This window comes from Trichechus manatus, unplaced genomic scaffold (genome assembly GCF_000243295.1).
Source record: "Trichechus manatus latirostris isolate Lorelei unplaced genomic scaffold, TriManLat1.0 scaffold00014, whole genome shotgun sequence".
NCBI lineage: Eukaryota > Metazoa > Chordata > Mammalia > Sirenia > Trichechidae > Trichechus > Trichechus manatus.
Genome location: NW_004443950.1, coordinates 19,290,421 through 19,309,852, shown reverse-complemented (window position 1 = coordinate 19,309,852; position 19,432 = coordinate 19,290,421). Strand labels below are relative to the sequence as shown.

Below are 19,432 nucleotides of genomic sequence, written 5' to 3'. Positions count from 1 at the left end.
GCCTGCCCCCATCCCGGCCTGTGGGGGCTGCTGCATAGGGCGCAGGGAGAGAGCCACCCTCTAAGAGCCTCAGCCACCACCTGGCACACCCCTGCCCTGCCCATGGGGCTCTGTGGGACGCCATCTGCAGCCTCTCTCAAGGGGGATCTACCCCCACCTCTAGACCAGCCTGAGCATCCAACAAGGACCTGGACCAGAGATGCTTCCTGCCCCCACCCCAGGGTGGACACTGGGCCTGGCTGACGGGGAGGGGTCCACATGACTGCAGTGCTCTGCACCAGTCCCTGTGACACCCTCTCTGGCCAAGCTCAGCCCCCAAAGTCCCCCTCCCCCAGCCACACCCTGCTCTGGCTCAGCTAGAACCTGCCCTCCTCATCCCCTTTCATTGACCGTTGTGTACAGGGGAGGGGGGTCCTGGGGAGGCCACGCAGTGAGGGGCCTTGTTTGACCCTGAGCTGGGCATGGGCTGGGTCACGAGGGTCTGCAGTGGATAGACGCAGATGGCTGGCTTGGTAGGGAACGGGGGTGATAGCCTACTCTGGGAGACACTCGATGGGCACCAGGCCCCCACACTGGGGCCCCTTCCCTGCCAGAGTCAGAGGCTCGAGATTCAGAGTTGCAGGTTGGATTCCACCTCCTAGATCCCCAAGATCCGGGCTGTGAGCAGGAGGGTGGGGCTGCAGCCTGGCCAGTCCAGAGGGCCGTGCCCAACCCCTCCGCCAGGCGGAGCGTGGGAAGTCTCCCGGGACCGTCCACAGACCTGCTTCCCTTTAGAGTCCAGGGACCAGAGTTTACTGTCATGGCCCGCCCCAGCTCCCAGCATCAGCCTGCTCTCCCTGCCCGCCTAAGGCTGGAATCCAGAGTCTGGCAAAGACCAGTGCAGCGCGGGGGACACCCTGGGCAGGGCTGGTGAGCCTCTGGCTGCTGCTGGCCCGTGTCTGGAGCAGTCCTGGGGTACACGGCATCCTGGGCTGGGCTGGCCTGTGGCCCTGAGGTGGAGCCAGAGTGGGGACCTTTCCCTGATGGTACGGCATCCCTGAAACGGAGACCCGGGTGACTTGCATCCCAGCCCTACTGCTCCCCTGCTGTGTGACCGGGGCAAACTCCTTCACCTCTGTGCGCCTGGGAACCTTCCTCTGTAAAACCGGCCACCATGTTGGCCCTAGAAAGCTGGCTGCAGCGTCTCTGGTGTCGGCCGGGGGCAGCGCCCCGACACAGCGGCATCAGCCACTATCTATCTGTCACTTTGACAGGGCAGACCTGGGGTGGACAATTATGTTCACTGTGTACCTCGATGCAGGCCAGGCCTGCCGCTAGCCTCTGGTTGAGACCTGACCCACCCCACCTCTCCCTCCCTGCACGTTCTCCAGCTGCCAGGCCACCTTCTGTTCTAGAAACCCTCCGAGGTCCTTCCATGTCACCCTTTGCTCTCACCTATGCCCAGCCACTCCCTCCTTGGCCTTGGCCTGCGACTCTGATCCTGGGGTCTCAGCATGAAAGTGGCCACCTCCTCGGGGAGGCCCTCCTCAGTCCCTCTCCGCTGTCCCGGTTGCTTCCCTTACAGTACTTTTCAGAGCTATGATACTTCCTTCTGTATCTCCCCACAGAATGGAGGTTCCCCCAAGAACAGGCTGCTGGGTCCCCCCAGGGCATCTCTGCCGGCCCACAGGGGAGCTCCTGCAGGGTCGAATGCACAGCCTACTTCCTGACGGTCACTCTCGCTCAGAGGCTCAGCCTCTTACCGAGCCTCCCAAGAGCTCTGAGACTCGGCTCCGCCATCGGGCCTGGCTGATCAGGCTGAGGACTGGCCTCCAGTGTAGTGGCTGACCCCCAACCCCGGGTCTCCCGCATTTCTCTCGGCCAGGGGAGCCCCAGGAAACACAGCCTGACTTCGAGCCTGGCTAACTGCAGCTGTGGGGCTGTGGTCTTGGCAGGCGCGCCCGAGAGTGGGAGTCAGGTATAAATCACGCCCAGTGGTGGCAGCTCGGCTCCTCTCGGGTCCTCACGGCCCCTCGCGGCAGCCGGCCTGGCGCCTGCCCGGATGTGCAGGCCCTGGTGGCGCCTGGAGTCTTCTTCGCTTGTGCACCCTCGGGGAAGGCCTTGCACACAACTCTCCTGCCTGTGAGTGGGGTGTTTCTGCCTGTGTGGGGCTGGGCTCGTGACAGCGATTAAACTTCCAGCAAACTTGGCCCAGGCGTCTGGCCCTGACAGTGGTTATGACACACACAGCAGGCGGGGGCCCTGAAGTGTGTCAGTGTGTGAAGTGTGTCCTTGCGCTAAGTTGGTGGAGGGTGGGCTCAGACCTGAGGGCTCCCTGCCGGCCGAGGCCCAGTGCACTGTGGAAGCGGCTCTGACCCCCGGGGGGCACCTGGAACCAACATGTCCAAGCTGCAAGGCCTCACTGTTGCTCCCCAAGCCTGCTCCTTCTGGGACCCCACATCAGGACGCAGTGCAGAGACCTAGGCGTCATCCTCCCCACCATCCCTCCCGCCTCCAGCAAGCATTGACTCTTGTACCACGTTTCCCAAAACATCTCTGGAACCTGCCCCCTCCTTGCTGGGCCCCCACCTCTCCTGGGCCCCTGCCAGTGCCTCATCCCCTCCGTTCCCTCCTGCATACGGCTGGGCTCCAGGGCCACCTCTTCAGAATGTGGGTCGGACCATGCCGTTCCCGGCTGAAGAAAGCCCCCCCTTGACCCCCGCTGCCCCAAGGACAAAGCCTATGCTCCTCGAGCTAGCCTCCCTCTCCAGCCTCATTTCTCACCCACTCCTGGGCCGGCAGCAGTGAGTCCAAGGCCTGCAGCCCCGAGTGCTGTCACTCCCTCTCCAAGTCCCTTCCTTCCTGAGACTCCCATTCCTCCTGTGGGTCTCTGTGGTGAGGTCGTTCTCCAGGAAGCCCTCTGTGACTGCCCTTCCTCTGTGCTGCCAGAGTCCTCCACCAGAGCACCACACGGCAGCATGACTGTGGCCTAGTACGGCCTCGGGGCCCTACGGGAGCAGGCCTGTGCCCAGCTCCGGGCCTGGCCATCAGCAGGTGCTGGGTGAACCCTTGCATGAGTGATGGCTCCCGGCCTCCCTGTGGCTCTCTTCTGCAGCCAGTACTGTGACCCCATGGGCCCAGGATTTGGTGCACCCCGCTCTGCTCCCGTGTACTCTGGATTAGTGCCCCCTGCCTCAGAGAAACATGCACCCTGGTGCCAGGCCCCAGGTCACTGGCTGGTGCTAGGTGCCCACCCAAAGCCCCGAGCACCCTCTCCTGACGGGCCTGGAGCCTGCTGGTCTGCGGCCGGGCCAGCCCCTCGAAGCCTCAGCAGCATCCACCACAGCTGGGAGGCCTCCTGCCCACCTAGAGTCGGACAGCCTGAGGGCTCTGAGGGCCTGAGCCAGGGGGAAGGCAGCCGAGGGCCCCCTGCATCCTCACAGCACCTTCCAGACAAAGAACTCACTTCATCTGCTCAGACAACAGCCCTTGGGGGATGAGTGTGCGCCAGGCCTGGGGGTGCAGGTGGGAGAGCTCAGGGCCAGGGTCTCAGGGCCTGGCCTCGTGGGCTGCTGATGGCTGCCTGGCAGGCTAGGCTGGCCGAGGGCTGAGGGCCACCAGCCCAACCTGCACCAGGGGTGGGTAGACCCCTGTCTGCTGCCAGAACCCCTGGGAGACCCATGCACCCTGCAGACGGGCAGGGGAGGCCATTGGCTCAGGCTGCAGGAGGGCTCCTTGTGCAGCCTCTGCTCGCTCAGCTCCCCCCACCCCCTCCTCTAAGCCTGCAGAAAGCCGCAGGGGGAGGAGGCTGGGGGATGGGACCCCACCCACTGTCCTACGGGCAGCACGAGGGGCAGACACAGGGCCCACACCTGCACACTGACCCCGCTCCTGGCTCCTGCCACACAGGGTGCCCGTGGTAGGGGCTGAGTGGTCCCTGTCAGCTCTGTTTGCCTGGCCCCCATTCCGCACCCATCAGTATGGGCAGGCCCTGACAAGACAGTCCAGCCACTCCGCTCTGGCCCCTGGCCCTCCCTGGGCAGGAGGCAAAGCCAGCAAAAGCAGCCCCTGACTACCTGTCCACAAGAAGGCACGTGGCAGGTTACACAGAATCAGTGCCCGCTCCTGGGGAGCCTGGCCGCCTGCTCTAACAGGGCCCTTCTCCTGCCCTCCAACCCAAAGAGCCAGAGTACCATTCTGGGGCCTCGGGCCCTTCCTGCCACAGTATGCCCTTCCTCTGACTTCACAATCCCTCCAAGGGGCTGGGACCTGAGACAGCTGGGGGGTAGGAGGAAGTGTAAGTAATAAAGCAGGCGTCATTCACATGGCCCGTGACAGGAGTGGTGCCCGCAGAGCTATAGGGGCTGGGGTGGGAGAGCAGAGGCGGGACAGGAGGAGGTTAGGGCAGGGCCCGGGCCAGGACGGGCAAGGACAGGGAGGGAGCCCAGACTGCCAGCAGCCTGGGTGATTACAGGCGGGGAGTCACGCTGGGCCTCAAGGGGCTGGGAGGGCCTGACAGCGGGCACGACGGGTACACCTGTCTCAGGGTCCACCCTGCCTGGCTCGCCCCACCCCTTCCCAGCAGCACCTCCCTGGGGCCGAGGAGCTGGGAGGTGCGCACAGGCTGGGCCGGTACCTGCCACAGGGGCCGTGGAGGCTGCGACCGCACCAGCCAGGGCCCAGTGTGCGGGCACCATGTCCAGGCCCCCTCCCTGGGAGGCTGCGTGGATGGCACTCTCCCTGCCCGCCACCCCCGTGACTCCTGACGGCCAGCGTTCCTCGGCCCTGCCTTTCCTTCTTGTCTGGGACAGTGAGGATGGCTGGCTCTCCGGCAACAGGCCTGCATCCCTCCATCCCCGGGGCCGTGTGAACCTCGGGCATCTTGGTGTGACTTCCTGACCCTGTTTATTTGCTCTCCCTGGACGGCCACAGGAAGCAGGCCCACAGTCTCAGGGGGCTGTTTGTCTTGGCCCAGGAGCTGCACCCACAAACCAGGGGCATTTCCGCTAGGACAGGGCATGGGGCCGGCCTGACCACAGCCTCCTCGCCGCTATGAGGCAACGACCGCCCCCCACTGTCCCAAGCAGCTCTGTGGGCACAGGACCCACCCCAACCCACGAGGCCTGCACTGTGTCTCACCCAGATGGAATCAGGCCCTGCCGTGGGGACAGTTAGCATGTCACGATCTCAACGTACAGGTGGTAGAGGTGGGGGGGGGGTTACTGCTGGGGGCTCTGCTCCATCCCCTCGCCACATGGGAACCTTATGACCCCAGCCCAGGTCCGGCCCGTGCCCCGCTCGGTGACAGGAGTGAGATAGTGGGCATGGGGCCAGGGAGAGTCTGTCCCACATGATCTGCAGAGACCCGCTCAGCCTGGCTGCTCCCGCTACCCCAGGCCAGCCTGAGGCCTTGGGCCAGGCAATTCCCCAGAACCGGGGTGGCCAGGTGCATGCCAGACCAAGCCCCAGGCCCTTCCCTGCGGGATGTGGCACCCCAGGGATCTGCTCGGGGGCCTGGCCACTTTCTGTATAGAATTGAGATGGCTGAGCTGGGCCACTGAGCCAGCCAGGACCCCCACAGACATTCCTGTGGGTGGGTGGACAGCTGGGGTCCGGCCAGGCCTTGGTCACCCCATCTCAGCAGTAGGTGAGGAGTGAGCAGCACAAGGGCCTAGAGGCCTGGAGCTCTGCGGTGGGCAAAGAGCCCCTGGAGAGGCCCTGCCCTGAGTCCCTGCTGACCACAATGGCTGCGGACACAGCCCCCTGCTCCGTATCCTGCCTGCCTCCTCCTGCCCTGCGTCCAGGGCTGTAGACAACCCTTACTCCCTCTGTCCTGTGGCTGGTGACAGGCTCAGGCCCAAGGGGACGCACTCCGTGCTCCTGACTGGCCTTGACCACAGCTGTGCTCCTCGGCACCAGGTGTGCGCGTAAAGCAGAGATGGGGCTCAGGGTGGGCACCCCTGCCCCACCAGACAGCTCTGCTTCTGTCCTGGTCTCTGCTCAGTGAAAGGGGGACACGTCGGCCCTCTCAGGGGCGTAGACCTCCTGGACATCTAAAGGTACCTGTGGATGTCTGCAGACGTCACTTAAAGTAATGGGGGCACAGGTTACATAACCTACACAACAGCACAGCCCACGCTGGCCAAGCTGCAGGGTGGCGTAAGCAGGGAGCATGCTGAAGCCAGCCCTGTGGACACCATGTGGCACAGAGACCTGGGCATCTCACAGAGGCTAGGTCCCTGGAGGGATGGGGGGTGGGGGAGACGTCCTTACAGACACTAGAAGAACATACCACTGTGCATTTACACTAACCAAAGATTTTCACTGCATCCAAAACATGTACAACTGCAATTATTAATATCGTTCTAAACTGAGCAAAACATCCTCATCCTTGGTGCAAAGAGAGGAGATACGCCCCTCAGGGTGACTGCTTCACGATGCCGGATTTAATCAGCAGAGGCGGCACAGATGGTTTCTGCTTGACGACTAACCTAAACAGGGTCAATAGGGTTGCTATGAGTCAGAACCGACTCAGTGGCAATGGGTTTGGTTTTTTTTGGTTTACTAACCTAAAGGCTGGAGGTTCGAACCCACCAGAGGAAGAAAAGCCTAGTGATCTGCTTCCATAAAGACCACAGCCAAGAAAACCCCGTGGAGCACTTCTCCTCTGCACTCCACGTGATGGCAGCGGGTGCGGTTCTCGCTTGTTTCAGTGGCGCATAGGGGTGCCTGGTGGTACACACGGTGAACCCACTGGGCTGCTAACCGAAAGGTTGGTGGTTTAAGTCCACCCAGAGGCACCTCAGGAAGAAAGGCCTGGCAATCCACTTCTGAAAAATGAGCCACTGAAAACCCTATGGAGCACAGTTCTATTCTGACACGTGGGGTTGCCATGAGTTGGAATTGATGGCAACTTTTTAAAATAAGTGATGCTTTCATGTGGCTTAGAAGTCACAAAGTATAAGCAGGGACATAGTTAGAGCCCCCTGCCCCGCTCATTTCCTGTACCTACTTCACAGAAAGGAAAGGTGAAGCCAAGTTCTTACTCCCCCCTTTCTGCTACACAGAAGCAGGCAAACCAGCGACCCTGTCCTGCACTCCTCTGTCTTCACAACAATCTGTCCCGGACATTTTCCGTATAAATATTTAAAGGAGGTGGCTTTTTTTTTTTTTTAAAAAAACAGACACAATTCAGCACAAGAGGCTGATTTATTCTGCGGCTACTAACCCAGCAAATCCAGTTAGCACCATCACCTCATCAGGGACTACTTGCTTGCAGGTTTTCCTTCCTCGTTTTCCCATTGGGGCAGCCCTGAGCTCCCCGCTCGCAGGATCATTTATTCCCGGAGCTCTGTTCTTGCCGACACGTGGGACAGGGTGGGGCACAGGCCTGGCATCTGCCCAGACCGCCCCATGGCTCCTTAGCCTGTGGAGGGTGCTCACGGGGCTGGACTAGGGGCCTCCCTTGGAAACGGCCATTGCTGAGGACTCCTGAGAAGTAGCCCTTGTTCCAGCACTGGGCTGCTGACCGCATCCCAGCAACCGGCCGCAGGACCACAGGGGCTGATGAGCCACCAGGGTACCACATTCTGGGGCGTTTACGGCTCTGGGGCTCAAGACTACTGGGTTTTGGTGTGTTTTGGAAAGGCTTCACTGAGGGATGGGAGTCTGACAGCCCAGGTCCTGGTCCCAGTCCTCCACTCACCTCTTCCTGAACACTGAACACACCTGCCAAGCCCAGCTGCAACCACCTCTGCGTTGGCACTCAACAAGATGGCGCTGACCCTGGCCAGGCACTGTATGAGGACTGGTTCTTTCAGTCCCCAACAGTGCTGAAGGTCAGGACCTCTCCTGGCCTCCTTGTGGGAACGATGAGACAGGAAGGCTTAAGCAAGGGCTGACTGTGACCAGCTGGGCTCTTGAGTCCAGAGCCGGCATGCTGGACGATGAAGCCACACCCCAGGGCCCCGACGCACCTTGTGGAGGACACATGAGCTCCCCACCCAGGGAGTCTGGTGGACAGCTGCCTAGAGTCCAGGGCCCTCCTGCCTCTCCTGAGGGCTGTGGAGCTGAGGGAGGGGTGGTAAAGGAAGCAGGGGCGGTTGGGCTACAGCCCGAACTTGGCTAACGCCTGGTGCTGTGACCTTTATGGAGTGTCCCCAGAGTGAAACGGGCTGGAGGCCACATGTCCATTGGTCCTGTCGAGACAAAAGTGGTCCTGGGCTCCCTCCCACCACACCCGCGGACTCCTAAACCTCGGCGCCGCCTCAGCTCCAGCTCCATCTCAGGCCTGGTTTTCCCACCTTTCTACCAGTTTATGATGGTGCCAAGTGACCTCACTTGGCTAGGATCCATTTCTGTTGCTTACAACCGAAGAGGCTGAACCAGTGTGAACACGGGTGCCCCCTGTGGGGTGACTGACACAGGCAGCTGGCATGCTCCATGAGTCACTGGCCAGGATGGAGCAGAGGCAGGGAGAGCCCCGTCTGGACTCCAGGACGGGGGCCTGGCAGCAGCCCGAGAGACCATCAGGTCACAGCAAACGGTCACCAGGAGCCACGTGACCTGGGGGTGTGTGGGGTACACAGTGGCCCTCAGAAACCTGCTCAGGCGCTGACGAATTCACAGACTTCAGGGTGGGACCATCTTGAAAGTCCTAGAGAGCTTGCAGCAGGAACAGGACAAGCCCACCTCCCTGAATGCTCCCCTTGAGGCAAAAGGTGAAAACGCAGGGATCACTGCTAGAAAAGCCGTCTTGTGACAGAGCAGAAAGACCAAAGGCCAGAGCTGGGTTTGAGCCTGCAGCTGCTGAACTACTGCACGTGCTGAATCCCACCGCCCGGGCCATGCAGGGAAGGGGTGAGGCCAGTGACATGGGACATGTGCCTCCCGGAGGTGCCACCAGTAAGTTGGCCTTGCCGGGTGGGTGGGGGGCAGCCAGTCCCCCTCGAGAGCATGTCCTCCACACAGCCTGTACTCTGTGGATGTGGCACACAACCACGGGACAGCCCAGTGGGGCCTGGTGGACTGCCATGCCCCGAGGCCCTCAGGGTGGGCGTGGGAGGAGGCATGGGCAGGCGCAGGGGCCATCAACCAGCTGGCTGCTGGGAGGGAGAAACGCCTGGGTCCAGATTGAGGCCGCTGTCACAGCAGTGACAGGGAGCACTATAGAGCACTCACATGCCAAGCAGCATCGTGGGTGCTTTGCTTGGTACACCTCTGTCCTCCCAAGCTGCTGAGAGGTGCTGCTCCCCCACATCCCAGGAAGTCACTCAGGGAGGAGCTTCTGCCCGGCGTCAGAGACAGTGAGCAGCTGAGCGGGGCTGCAACCTGCTCCACTGTCAACTGGAGGCCAGAGTCCAGACTGACTGGGCCCTCCCTGGAGAGGACCCTGACTCAGGGCAGTGGCCAGTGCAGGCAGGGGGTGTGCAGATGGAGGAAGCCCAATGGGACACGGGCGACCTTGGGACTGAGTCCCCCTAATCCCACTCTGTCCCTGCTTTGTAGCTAGCTTCCTTTCCTAGGAGATCCTGGGAACAGCAGGGCTTTCAAGGACACACCGTTGAATTCTTTTTGGCCAGGTATGTGTGTGTGTGGGGTCGGGGGGAGAGGGCAGTCAGGCCGCAGAACCAGGGCCTGCCCCTCATAGGTGCCTGGCCACATGCTCACTTGTCCCCCAAGGCATGGGTCTGCCCTGACAGCCCCGCCCCACTCACCTGGCTTCATGGCACTCATGACAGCGCGGCAGCTCCGCAGCACCGCCTCGTAGATGGCCTTCTGGTCTGCGGTGAACTTGCCGTTGGCAGGAAAGGAGCACGTGATGTCGGAAGCGAAGCAGTAATACTCACCACCCATGTCGAAGAGGCTGGGGGAGAGGAGAGCGTGATGGGTGGGGAGAGACCATGAAGTGCATCAGTGCTGACAGCCAGAGCCACAGGGGGCCCTCGGGGTCTCAGCCCTCTCGGTCCTGATGTGGAGAGCAACGGGGGGCCCTTGGGGTGCCCTTCCACCCCGGCCCTGGAGTGCAGCTGGAGCCATGGGTGGGAGGGCCCTTGGGGTCAGCATCCCCCCTCAGCCCTGGAGTGCAGTTGGAGCCACAGGGGGCCCTTGGGGTAGGCATCCCCCCTCGGCCTTGGAGTGCACAGGTGCTAGCAGCCCGAGCCACAGGGGGCGCCTGAGAGCTGGGTGACGCCCTGAACATGGAGCCCGCCATCTGGGCATGGGATCAGCACAGGCAGCAGTTTGGGGCCCTCTTATCCTGGTGCCTCCCGACAGGTGCCTAAGCAGCAAAGACCCCCAAAGCTATCCTGGGAGACCTCTGTCCCCAGAAAAAAAGGAGTACAGGGCTCAGCCTGAGAAGGGAGGCTGGAGGGGCAGGGCTGACATGCCACAGATAGCCCCTGTCCTCTCTGGCCTCAGGTGACCCTGCCTGGCCACGCCTTGGGCGCCCTGCTGTGGGGAGTCACCTAGAGAACCAGGCCCCCACCCACCTCTCAGCTTCAGACAAGCGACTCCTACAAACCCTCCCAGGGCTGCCTGGCCCCCGGCACAGCCCAGCTACAGCCCATGAGGCAGCGCTCATGGGATGGAGAGCAGGAGGCCGCTGGACGGTGGCCTTGGGATGGACCCACCTGCCCAACAGAGAACGTGTCTCAAGTCTTCACAGGCCTGGGAACAGCCAGCAGACAGCAAGTGTCTCTGGCTCCGCACCAGCTCTGGGGTCCCCCTAGCCAAGGGGACTGGCCAACATCATCCCTCTCCCCACTGGGGTAGGAAACACTTGCTCTGCCGGGAGCTGAGGGGAGGGCAGGGAGGAAGCCAGAGGCCAGGCTTGGGGCAGGGCTTCCTGGGGCACGGCCAGCAGACACAGACGGTCCTGCAGGGCACAGATGAAGGGTGTAGAGTGGTCCCTGCTGCAGTGGGGGAGGGCGAAGGGACAGAAGAGGCTGGGAGCCATGAACCAGCAGAGACGGGCAGGTAGACAGACCGATGGGCAGGCCCGCTGAGTCAGGACGGGCCCAGCATGCCCCTCGGAACATCCCGTGATGGGGCCCCCAGTACAGAGGGGCCTGGAAGCAGGAGGGGGAGCCCCATCCCATGCCCTTGCTGCCTGACCGTGCACTGCCTGATGCCTGCGTCTGGGGCCCACACCGCTCAAGGGCAGATAAGAACCCTGCCTCGCTCGCCCTCACAGGTGAACGTGACAGAGGGGGGCTACCAGGCGCAGACATGGCTCCAGGACTTCCACGGACGAAGCCCCTAACACCAAGCGGACAGGGTGGGCCATGGATGAGAGGAGTGGAGACGGACGGACTGAATGCCCCATCCCTGTCGCATCTCAGCCCCGCAGGAGGCTGCCCGACAGCTGGCCACAGAGCGGGGGCTGCCCCAACCAGGATCATGGCCAAACCAAGCAGCTGATAGCGACAAAACAGGCTGAGGGGCAGCGGTACGGGCCCAGGCCTGGGACTGTGCCACCTCTTCTGGACCAGGTGGCCACAGAGCTGGGGGAGCAGAGGTGGGGGTTGTCCTCTGCAGACTGGCTGGAGCCCCGCTCTGCTCACTGTGGCTCCATCTCTGACGGCTCCCTGCCTGTGGCTTCCCGTGAGGGTCAGTCTGCAGTCACACAAATCCCGGCAAATCTGATGCCAGGGGCCAGAGTCCCGCCCTCACTTACAAGGCTCTCTCTCACCCAAATGGAGGCTCCAACTGTAAGCAGCCGCTCAACAAACATTCCAGAAGCTGCCTGGGTGCCTGTCTTTGGGGGCCCAATCTTGTGGGACACAGCAGGGGTGGGGGACCCAGGCCCTCTGTGTGGAGCTACCCCTCAGAAACAGATTTTTAAAGGAAAATCTTCAAGGCTCAGGATCCCCAGGTGTCTTGCTGGAATCCAAAGTCCCTAGCCAGGCGCGCTTTTTAATCTCGTCTTTTCTGATTACAAAACACCATAAACAGTGTCAACAGGGCAAAAAGCACCAGATAATCCCTCAGGTGATCTCTCGGGGGTGGGAAGGTGGGGAGGAGCTCCTGCCCACGTGACTGGGGAGCTTCGGGGCTGGGTGGAAATCAGACTCTGGGGGGACCCTGCCTGGGACAGGCCGCGGGGAGAGATGTGGGCTGCACTTGAGGGCGGCCCACCCAGCCCAGTGTGCAAGCTGAAGGAAACAGAATGGCCTTGAGCAGACACACCCAGGCATCTGTTCCCTGGGAGGCTCCAGATACAATGGGGTGTTTGGGCCAACAGCTGCCTGGAGGTTAATGCAGCCCACGCCCCACACGGAGCTGCCCAGGAGGGTGGGGCACATTTAACCCCTAAAACTAAAAGGGGAAACTGAGGCTCTGAACACTGGCTCAGCAGAACAACTCAGAGCCAGCCATTGCTCTCCTGTCCTGGCTCAGGTACTCAGCCTTCCGGGCCTCAATTTTTCCACCTTTAAAATAAGGATAGTCCATGGCTGCCAGCTCTCGGGGCCAACATGCAGTCAGGTGTGGGGAGTGGGCTGCAAGGGGCCACGGTCCAGTTTCACCCAGGGAAGCAGAACGTTTCCATTTGGGCTCCCGGAGTCAACAAAGGAGAATGGTTTGTGGTTTGGTGATCTAGAACATCCAGGAATAGACTGAGCAGACAGGGCAGAGCCGGGTGTCGGGGACAGACTCCTGGGGTCTCCCACATCACAGGGCAGCCTGCAGCAGCACCCCGGGGCAGGCAGAAAGTCCTAATGGACTGTGCTTTTCTAAAAGAAAAACAGAAATTGAACTATTTAAAAAACCAGGAAGCCCCAGTGAGCGCCCACAAGAGCGCATCCAGTGCCTGAGGCAGCTAGGATGGTGAAAACAACTTCTCCAGCGCGAGATTCTCAACCAAGTTCTCCAAACCACCTCAAAAACCAGAAAGCACGCGGCACGGTGGCGCTCGGATTTCCCATCAGCCTCAGCCAGCCGGCCTTTATCTTTCAGATTCTGGAAGACTTCAACTGCAGTTTTTGTTTTAGAATCGGCCCCTTTCTGGAGAAGGAAGTGTGCACCCGGCCGGCCGGCGGCCCAGCGACACTCAGGCACAGGGCTGCTGTCTATTTTCGTGCTCTCAGTTCCCTATCTTTTTCTGTTTTTTTTTTTTTTTTTCTTTTTAAAGTCCCCCTCAGAGTTTCTACATGAATAAGTTAATGCAGATTCAAGCCATTCTGGAATCCAGGGAAGAAAGCCATCACTTCTATAAATCATCTCTCTGCAACTCCTCGGTGTCCACTTCATCTGTCCTCTGAATGCAAACTGGCAATAATGGAGGATTCTGTCATACTCTGGCTCAAAGGAGAACACAGGATCCCTCCCTCGTGGCTGCCTGGGGCCACCACCAAGGACGTTACCGTCTTTGGCAGAGTGAATCCGTGTGATAATCTAAGACATCTGGGGAGATATTACACATCTCCAAGTAATACGCTGGCTTCTTGGTCCTCACATGTGTTCGACTGATTCTATTTCTGGCTGGGATGACAGGTTCTGTCTTCCGTTGATTCTTCCAGGGCAGCTTTGGGCCTGGGCTACCTGCCACCACTGGTCCACCCAGCCCCTCCTCAGGCCCCCTCAACTCCCTCAGCCCCACTACAGGGACCAGGCAGCCCACGGGCAGAAGGCCTACAAGATGCTTTGGCCAGTGAGAACACGCTTGGGAGCGGTTTTGGGGAAACGCTGCCATGTTTATACAAGGGCCACTTTGTACTCAGTTTGGGGTGTCGTTTTGCTCTCCCGAGTACACGGTATGGCTCTTACCTACTTCTCACCCAAACCAAAAAGAAAACAACAACAGCCCAAACCCAACCCGCTGCCGTTGAGTCAATTCCGACACGTGCAGGTGTGTGCATGCGCAGCCCCCTGACAACGGCAGTTGACCCCAATGTGCAGCCGCCAGTCTGCGCCCCAGGACAGGCGGGGGGACATCTGAACAGCAGAAAACTCTAGCTTCCCTTCCGACCTCAGTGTGAGAAAGGAAGGGCCACTTTTCCCTTCATCTGTGGCACTGGGCAGCCCCCCCCAGACAAAGTGGCGAGCTTCGGTCCCCCGGCACGGGCTGGCCGCTCACTCCCAGCCAGGCCTCCGCTGAGGGCGAAGCTCCCACATCACTCAGAGTGCTCCCGGCTCCCTCAATGCCACAGACTGGCCCAGCAAGCAGCCCTCCATCCAGTCATGGAGTAGCTGCTCCTGGGGGCACACGGGAAAGCACCCAGTCTGCTATGGCAGCAGCTTCTGGGTTCCCAGGCCCCCAGCTGCTAACCCTGGGTGCCCTCAGTGACAAGAGCAGCCACGTGCTGTGGGCCTGCTGTGTGTCTGGAGAGACTCGCCATCACCATTGTACAGACAACGTGACAGGAAGCAGAGTACCAGCATGGGGCCAAGTCCCCAGCAAGAGCACTACATGGTACCCTGCCTGGTATGTGGGTGGGACCCCTGCTGCCTGAGGGTTTGCTGCCCTGACAGCGCAAAGTGGACCTGGGCTGGGTGTCAGGGCAGCAGCCGCCGGCGGGGGAGGGAGTGAGTCGGCGTCATGCGCACAGCACATGCTTCCTTTCACTTTTCTGGTGACCATGTCCCATGATGTCTGCTGGCACCAGGGCTGTCTGGCCAGTGTTTTTCAAACTCTGGGTCATGAAATCAACTGAGTGGGGCACAACCAAGAAGCACTAACAAATTAAACAGAAAACTATGACACAGGCAGCTGGGGAGAATCTGGGCATGTCTATGTGTATGAGTACTGGGCTGGAACATAAAGGGTGCTCCTACCTGGAATGGAAGGTTGAAGGCCAAGGCCACTGGGCTGGACGGCTGACTGACCAGGGCCTGTGCCCTCCTGAGAGTGCTCTCTGGCCCCGAGGACTGGGCATGTCCTTAAGACCACAAAATCCTTGAGATGGAGCTGGCTGGTGACAACCAAGTGTCCCTCTGAGGAAACAGCCAGATGGGGGAGTGGGGCTGGGCCTGGCAGCAGGGGGCAGAACGTGGGGTGGCGCTCTACTCCAAAGCCCACTAAGCCATTGGTGGAGACCCTGATGGGAGCTCTCTCACCCCAGCCCCTCTGCTGACTGCCACCTCCTGCCTGGTCTTGGGGAATAGCCTTCAGGTACAGACGCCAAGACAGATGCTAGCCCAACTGTCCAACCAGGAGTTGGGCCCTAGGGGGCTGCTGAGGCCCAGGTGAGCAGCAGGTACCCCAAAGCCCGCAGGGGTGAAGAGGTGGAAGTCTGGATGGAGAAACTGCTCATGGCCCACTGCCCCTGGATGGAGGAGGTGAGCAGTGCTGAGCTTCCCAAGCTGTCTAAATTCATGTCTGACCCACGTCAGACCTGCTAACAGGGAACTAACTTGAGAGAAGGGACAGGATGGAGTGCCTGGTAATGGCAGTGGGGGCAGAAAAAGGGTAGCCAGGTGGGGAAGGGACCCCACCCTGGCCACGAACCCTCGCCGGCCTGTCTCCTCATCTGTAGGAGGAAAGCATGGGGCAGAGTGCCGACTCTCTCAGCTGTGCTGAAGGACACAGATGTCACCTGGCTTGGGGATGTGGCAAGGCAGCAGAGTGGCTGTATATGCCAGCAACAGTTCAGAGTCTTCAAGGGCTTCCCTATGGAGTCCTGGTGGCGCAGTGGTTAAAAGCTCAGGCTGTTACCAAAAGGTCAGCAGTTCGAAGCCACCAGCCGCTCTTTGGAAACCCTGTGGAGCAGTTCCACTCTGTCCCATAGGGTCACTATGAGTCGGGATCGACTGGATGGCAATGGGTTTGGGTTTTTTTGTTTACTTATCCGGACAAAGAGAAGTCAGGCTTTGGTGAACAAGAGCTATGTCCCTACATCTGTTGGTCAGCAGGACAAGCGTCCATGAGCTGGGGCTTCATGCTGACTGCTGTCAGGGCAGGGAGACGGATGGGGCCTAATCCCACAACAGGAAGGAGAGGCAGGAGATGCCACTGGCCAGCCGCTGAGCGTGGGGCTGGGACAGGCCTCTGCTCCTGAGCTGAGCTGGCCGCTCACCTCTCGTGCCCCAGGGTGCATGGCTGGGGGCGAGGCTGCTGCAGTCTACCTTTAGGACACAGAAGGCCACAACCCGGCCCACATGTCCTGAGACGACACTGCCCTCTTCTGGCCAGTGATGGAAGGTCCAGCTTGCAGCCCATCAGCCACATGCTGCCTGCAGTTGGGCGACCCAGCCCTGGGACATCCTTGGATCATACCGAAGGTGGTTCTGAGGGGTCACAAGGCACCTCACCATAGGGCACCCCACACCTAATCAGGGAGGAGGCCACAGGTGTGGAGGGGTGTCCTAGCTGCTTTCCACATCCTGGGGCCCTGGTGGCGCGGTGGTTAAGAACTATGGTGTGCTACGGCTGCTAACCAAAAGGTCAGCAGTTCGAATCCACCAGCCGCCGCTTGGAAATCCCACTCTGTCATACATGGTTGCTGTGAGTCGAAACTGACTTGACAGCAGTGGGTCTGGTTTTTGGGGTTTTTTTCCCCGCATCTTGGGTCCCTCATCTCCAGCCCTGTGAGGTGAGACTGCTGATGGTCCCAGGGGAGGCAGAGACTGCGACAAAGCAGGCCTGACACGGGAGTCCAGCACAAGAGTGGGTCCACCTCGGGGAACAGCCTCCCAGAGGATTTAAACACAGGCAGCGCGCCCCCTGGCGGCCCACGGGCAGCTCGCCGGCCCTTAGTGCCTTCACTGGCCTTGGGGAATCTAGTCTCCAGAGCTTACACGGGGCGATCTGGGGCGGGGGCGGAAAGTGCCAGCCACACTTGTGTGCACACTCACCTGCTTGGGGCTGAATTTGTGGGGAGGGGCTTCTGGGGCCTCACACTTAGGAAGGGTTTCAAAAAACCTTAGACATTGTCCTTTGTGTTAGTGTGCTAAGAGCATTAATTTGCAAGCGCACCACACTTCTGTAACCCCGTTTCAGAAGACAAAACCAAAAAGCCACAAGTGGCTCCTCTAGGGTCATGACTTGGCAATGGGGTTCATGGTGACCCAGGGACACAGCAGGTAAGTGCCACAGCATCACAGCCCCAGGCCCCACGAGAGGCCTTGTGGCTTTGAACCAAGTCCAGAGAGGACTTGAAAACACACCAAAGGCCCGTCCCTCACCCTTGGCTCCACAGCGAGCAGGTGGGGCCATCCAGTCCAGACAGACAGGAAGGGGTCCACAGGCCTTGCTGTGAGGAGGGGCCTCTCCCCCGTTCTCGGGTGGCCAGCTTGACCTGCAGTAAGAACCAGTGTGCCCAAATTTACAGGCCCCACTGGTGATGACCGTAGCCGTGGCCCAGTTCAGGAAGAAGCTCCTCGTGCTGTAAGGACAACAGAGGAAGGTGGGCCTGGCCAACTTCAAGCCCCACCCTGGCACACTCATAGGGGACTCTCTGGGGCTGAAAACGAAACACGAAGGCCTCACAAGTCCAGAGTTGTCCGCAAATACACCAGGCCTGGCTTGCGCTCTGCCTGTGGTTCTGAGCTCCAGCCCAGAGGCAACACCTGTCTGCTGGATGGTCCAGGGGCACACTAAGGGGGGGCCTCGGGGGCCTGCCCAGCTCTGGTGGTGAGCATCACTGCTGGAGCTTGTGCCCGCTGAGGGCTCACACTGTCTGGGCTCCACACTCAGCACTGCACTCATCATCAGCGAAGCCTCCTCAGGGTGAGGTGCTGGCTAGTAGAGCCCCTACTCACGACTGATGGAGAAACTGAGGCTCACAGAGGTAGCCACGCACCTGGGGCGGGGACTCGAACTCGGGACCCTCTGTGCTCATTACCAGACTTTCTGTATGTGTGTGTGGGGGGTGAGTACACAAGTCTGGGATTGTGGGTAGAGGAACAGACTTCTATCCTCCAAAGAGCCCCATTACTAAATGTTAAAATGTCTCTGATGCCTTTTTATCCAAGGTGAAAGGACAGGGACCCAGACTATACCCCCGTGACAGACGTCCCAGAACACATACACCACTCTGGGGGACACTCAGATTTAGGGAAATATTTGCACTATGCTCCTATTTTGGCTCCACACCTTCTGATGAAGTATTGTGGCTTCTGTGTTGAGATAACAGAGTGATCTGTTGTTTCCCAGATGCAGGAGGCGCTTGGCAGATCAATTTCAATAAAACAATGGATTTTAAGTGCCACCAGCAAGCTGGCAGTAACAGCAATAACAAAACATGTTGTACTAAATACTGCATAATAAATTGACTATAATAACCTCGCAATTATTCTACTGGCTGCATTTCAAAGTTAGCACTAGAAAAATAAAAATAAAATCACCAATTTGGGTCAGCATTAATACCCATGGGCTTCCCGGGATCACTCAAGAGTCTGAAGCTGCAACCGGGAGACAGGTACGTGCACTGCCCAAGAGAGCCGAGGCCGAAGCATCTGTGCCGCGTGAGGGCCTGACTGTAGGGGATCCCGCCACCAGGGGCCACCCCAGGAGTACAGCTGGCTAGAGCTATCACCAGGGCAGCTGGGAGCCACAGAATAGCTGGGCCTCTGCTCTGCCCTGTCCTCCTAGCCCAGCCAGACTGGCCCACAGGGTCAAAGAGCACTGGAAATGTTTCAGGGGTGAGAGTCCCGAAGGCAGCCAGGCGGTCTCCCTTTGGGGCCAGCAGTGGCTCGGCCACGGCCCAGAGGGTAGGGGCTCCCATCCTTTCTTTCCCTGGTTTCCAGCTGAGCCAAGTTTGGAGCAGCCAGCCCCTCCCTGCTGGACAGAGGTGGTGCCCCCACACTCTGGTTCCACAGCTCACACCTGGACATTGAACTTTCCTTGTGTCTCAGTCACCTGGCCTGTAAACTGAGGGTGAGATACCTACGCCTCATGGGGTCAGAGTGAGGACTGGATGAGAAAATCTACATAGGAGACATGCCTGGGGTCAGGTACGGGGTGGGCTCTGGCAAGGTCACGCCTGCCCTTGGCTCCCAGGCCAGGAAGGACATCAGACACTGCAGGAGGGTCCCAGCCCTGGGCACGGCCACTGCCCTGACCAAGCCCACTGTCTGTGGGACCCACTGGACCCCATGGGCGAAACAGATAGTGAGCTCTGAGGGGCTGGTGCCATCAGGCAGGCCTGGAAGCTGGGACTCAGGCCCAGTGGGCCCCGCAGAGTGGCCAATGAGTTACAGTACTACTGCCCACCTCTCTGGCCACTTTGGCATCACCCCTCTGCATGCTCCCACCTCTCAGCCTGCTGGGCCAGGCCCCTGGGAGAGGGGGCACATGGGCTCAGCACCTGCCTTCCTGATCCGCCTCTTTTACTGCCGTGTTTTCTCCACTCAGATGATAAACTGAGGCTCAGGGACAGAAGGAAGAGGCTGTTTCCTCCTAGAAGGATAAGCTGGGATCCTGCCAATGGTGGTCTAAGCCAGAATATTCTATCCACCACTGACCTCAAGCAAGCAGAAGGGCTGTGGCCAGTCTTGGTGCCCACGTCCCCTG

General features: G+C 60.1%; 1 protein-coding gene across 1 annotated transcript in view; it reads right to left on the bottom strand.

The window, feature by feature from the left end:
• Nucleotides 1-19,432, bottom strand: part of PEPD (peptidase D) — a 147,928-nt gene that overhangs the window by 5,563 nt on the left and 122,933 nt on the right. The window contains exon 12 of the mRNA XM_004371606.2: nucleotides 9,696-9,844. Coding sequence (XP_004371663.1) covers nucleotides 9,696-9,844 — 149 coding nt within the window. The remainder of the gene's footprint in view (nucleotides 1-9,695; nucleotides 9,845-19,432) is intronic.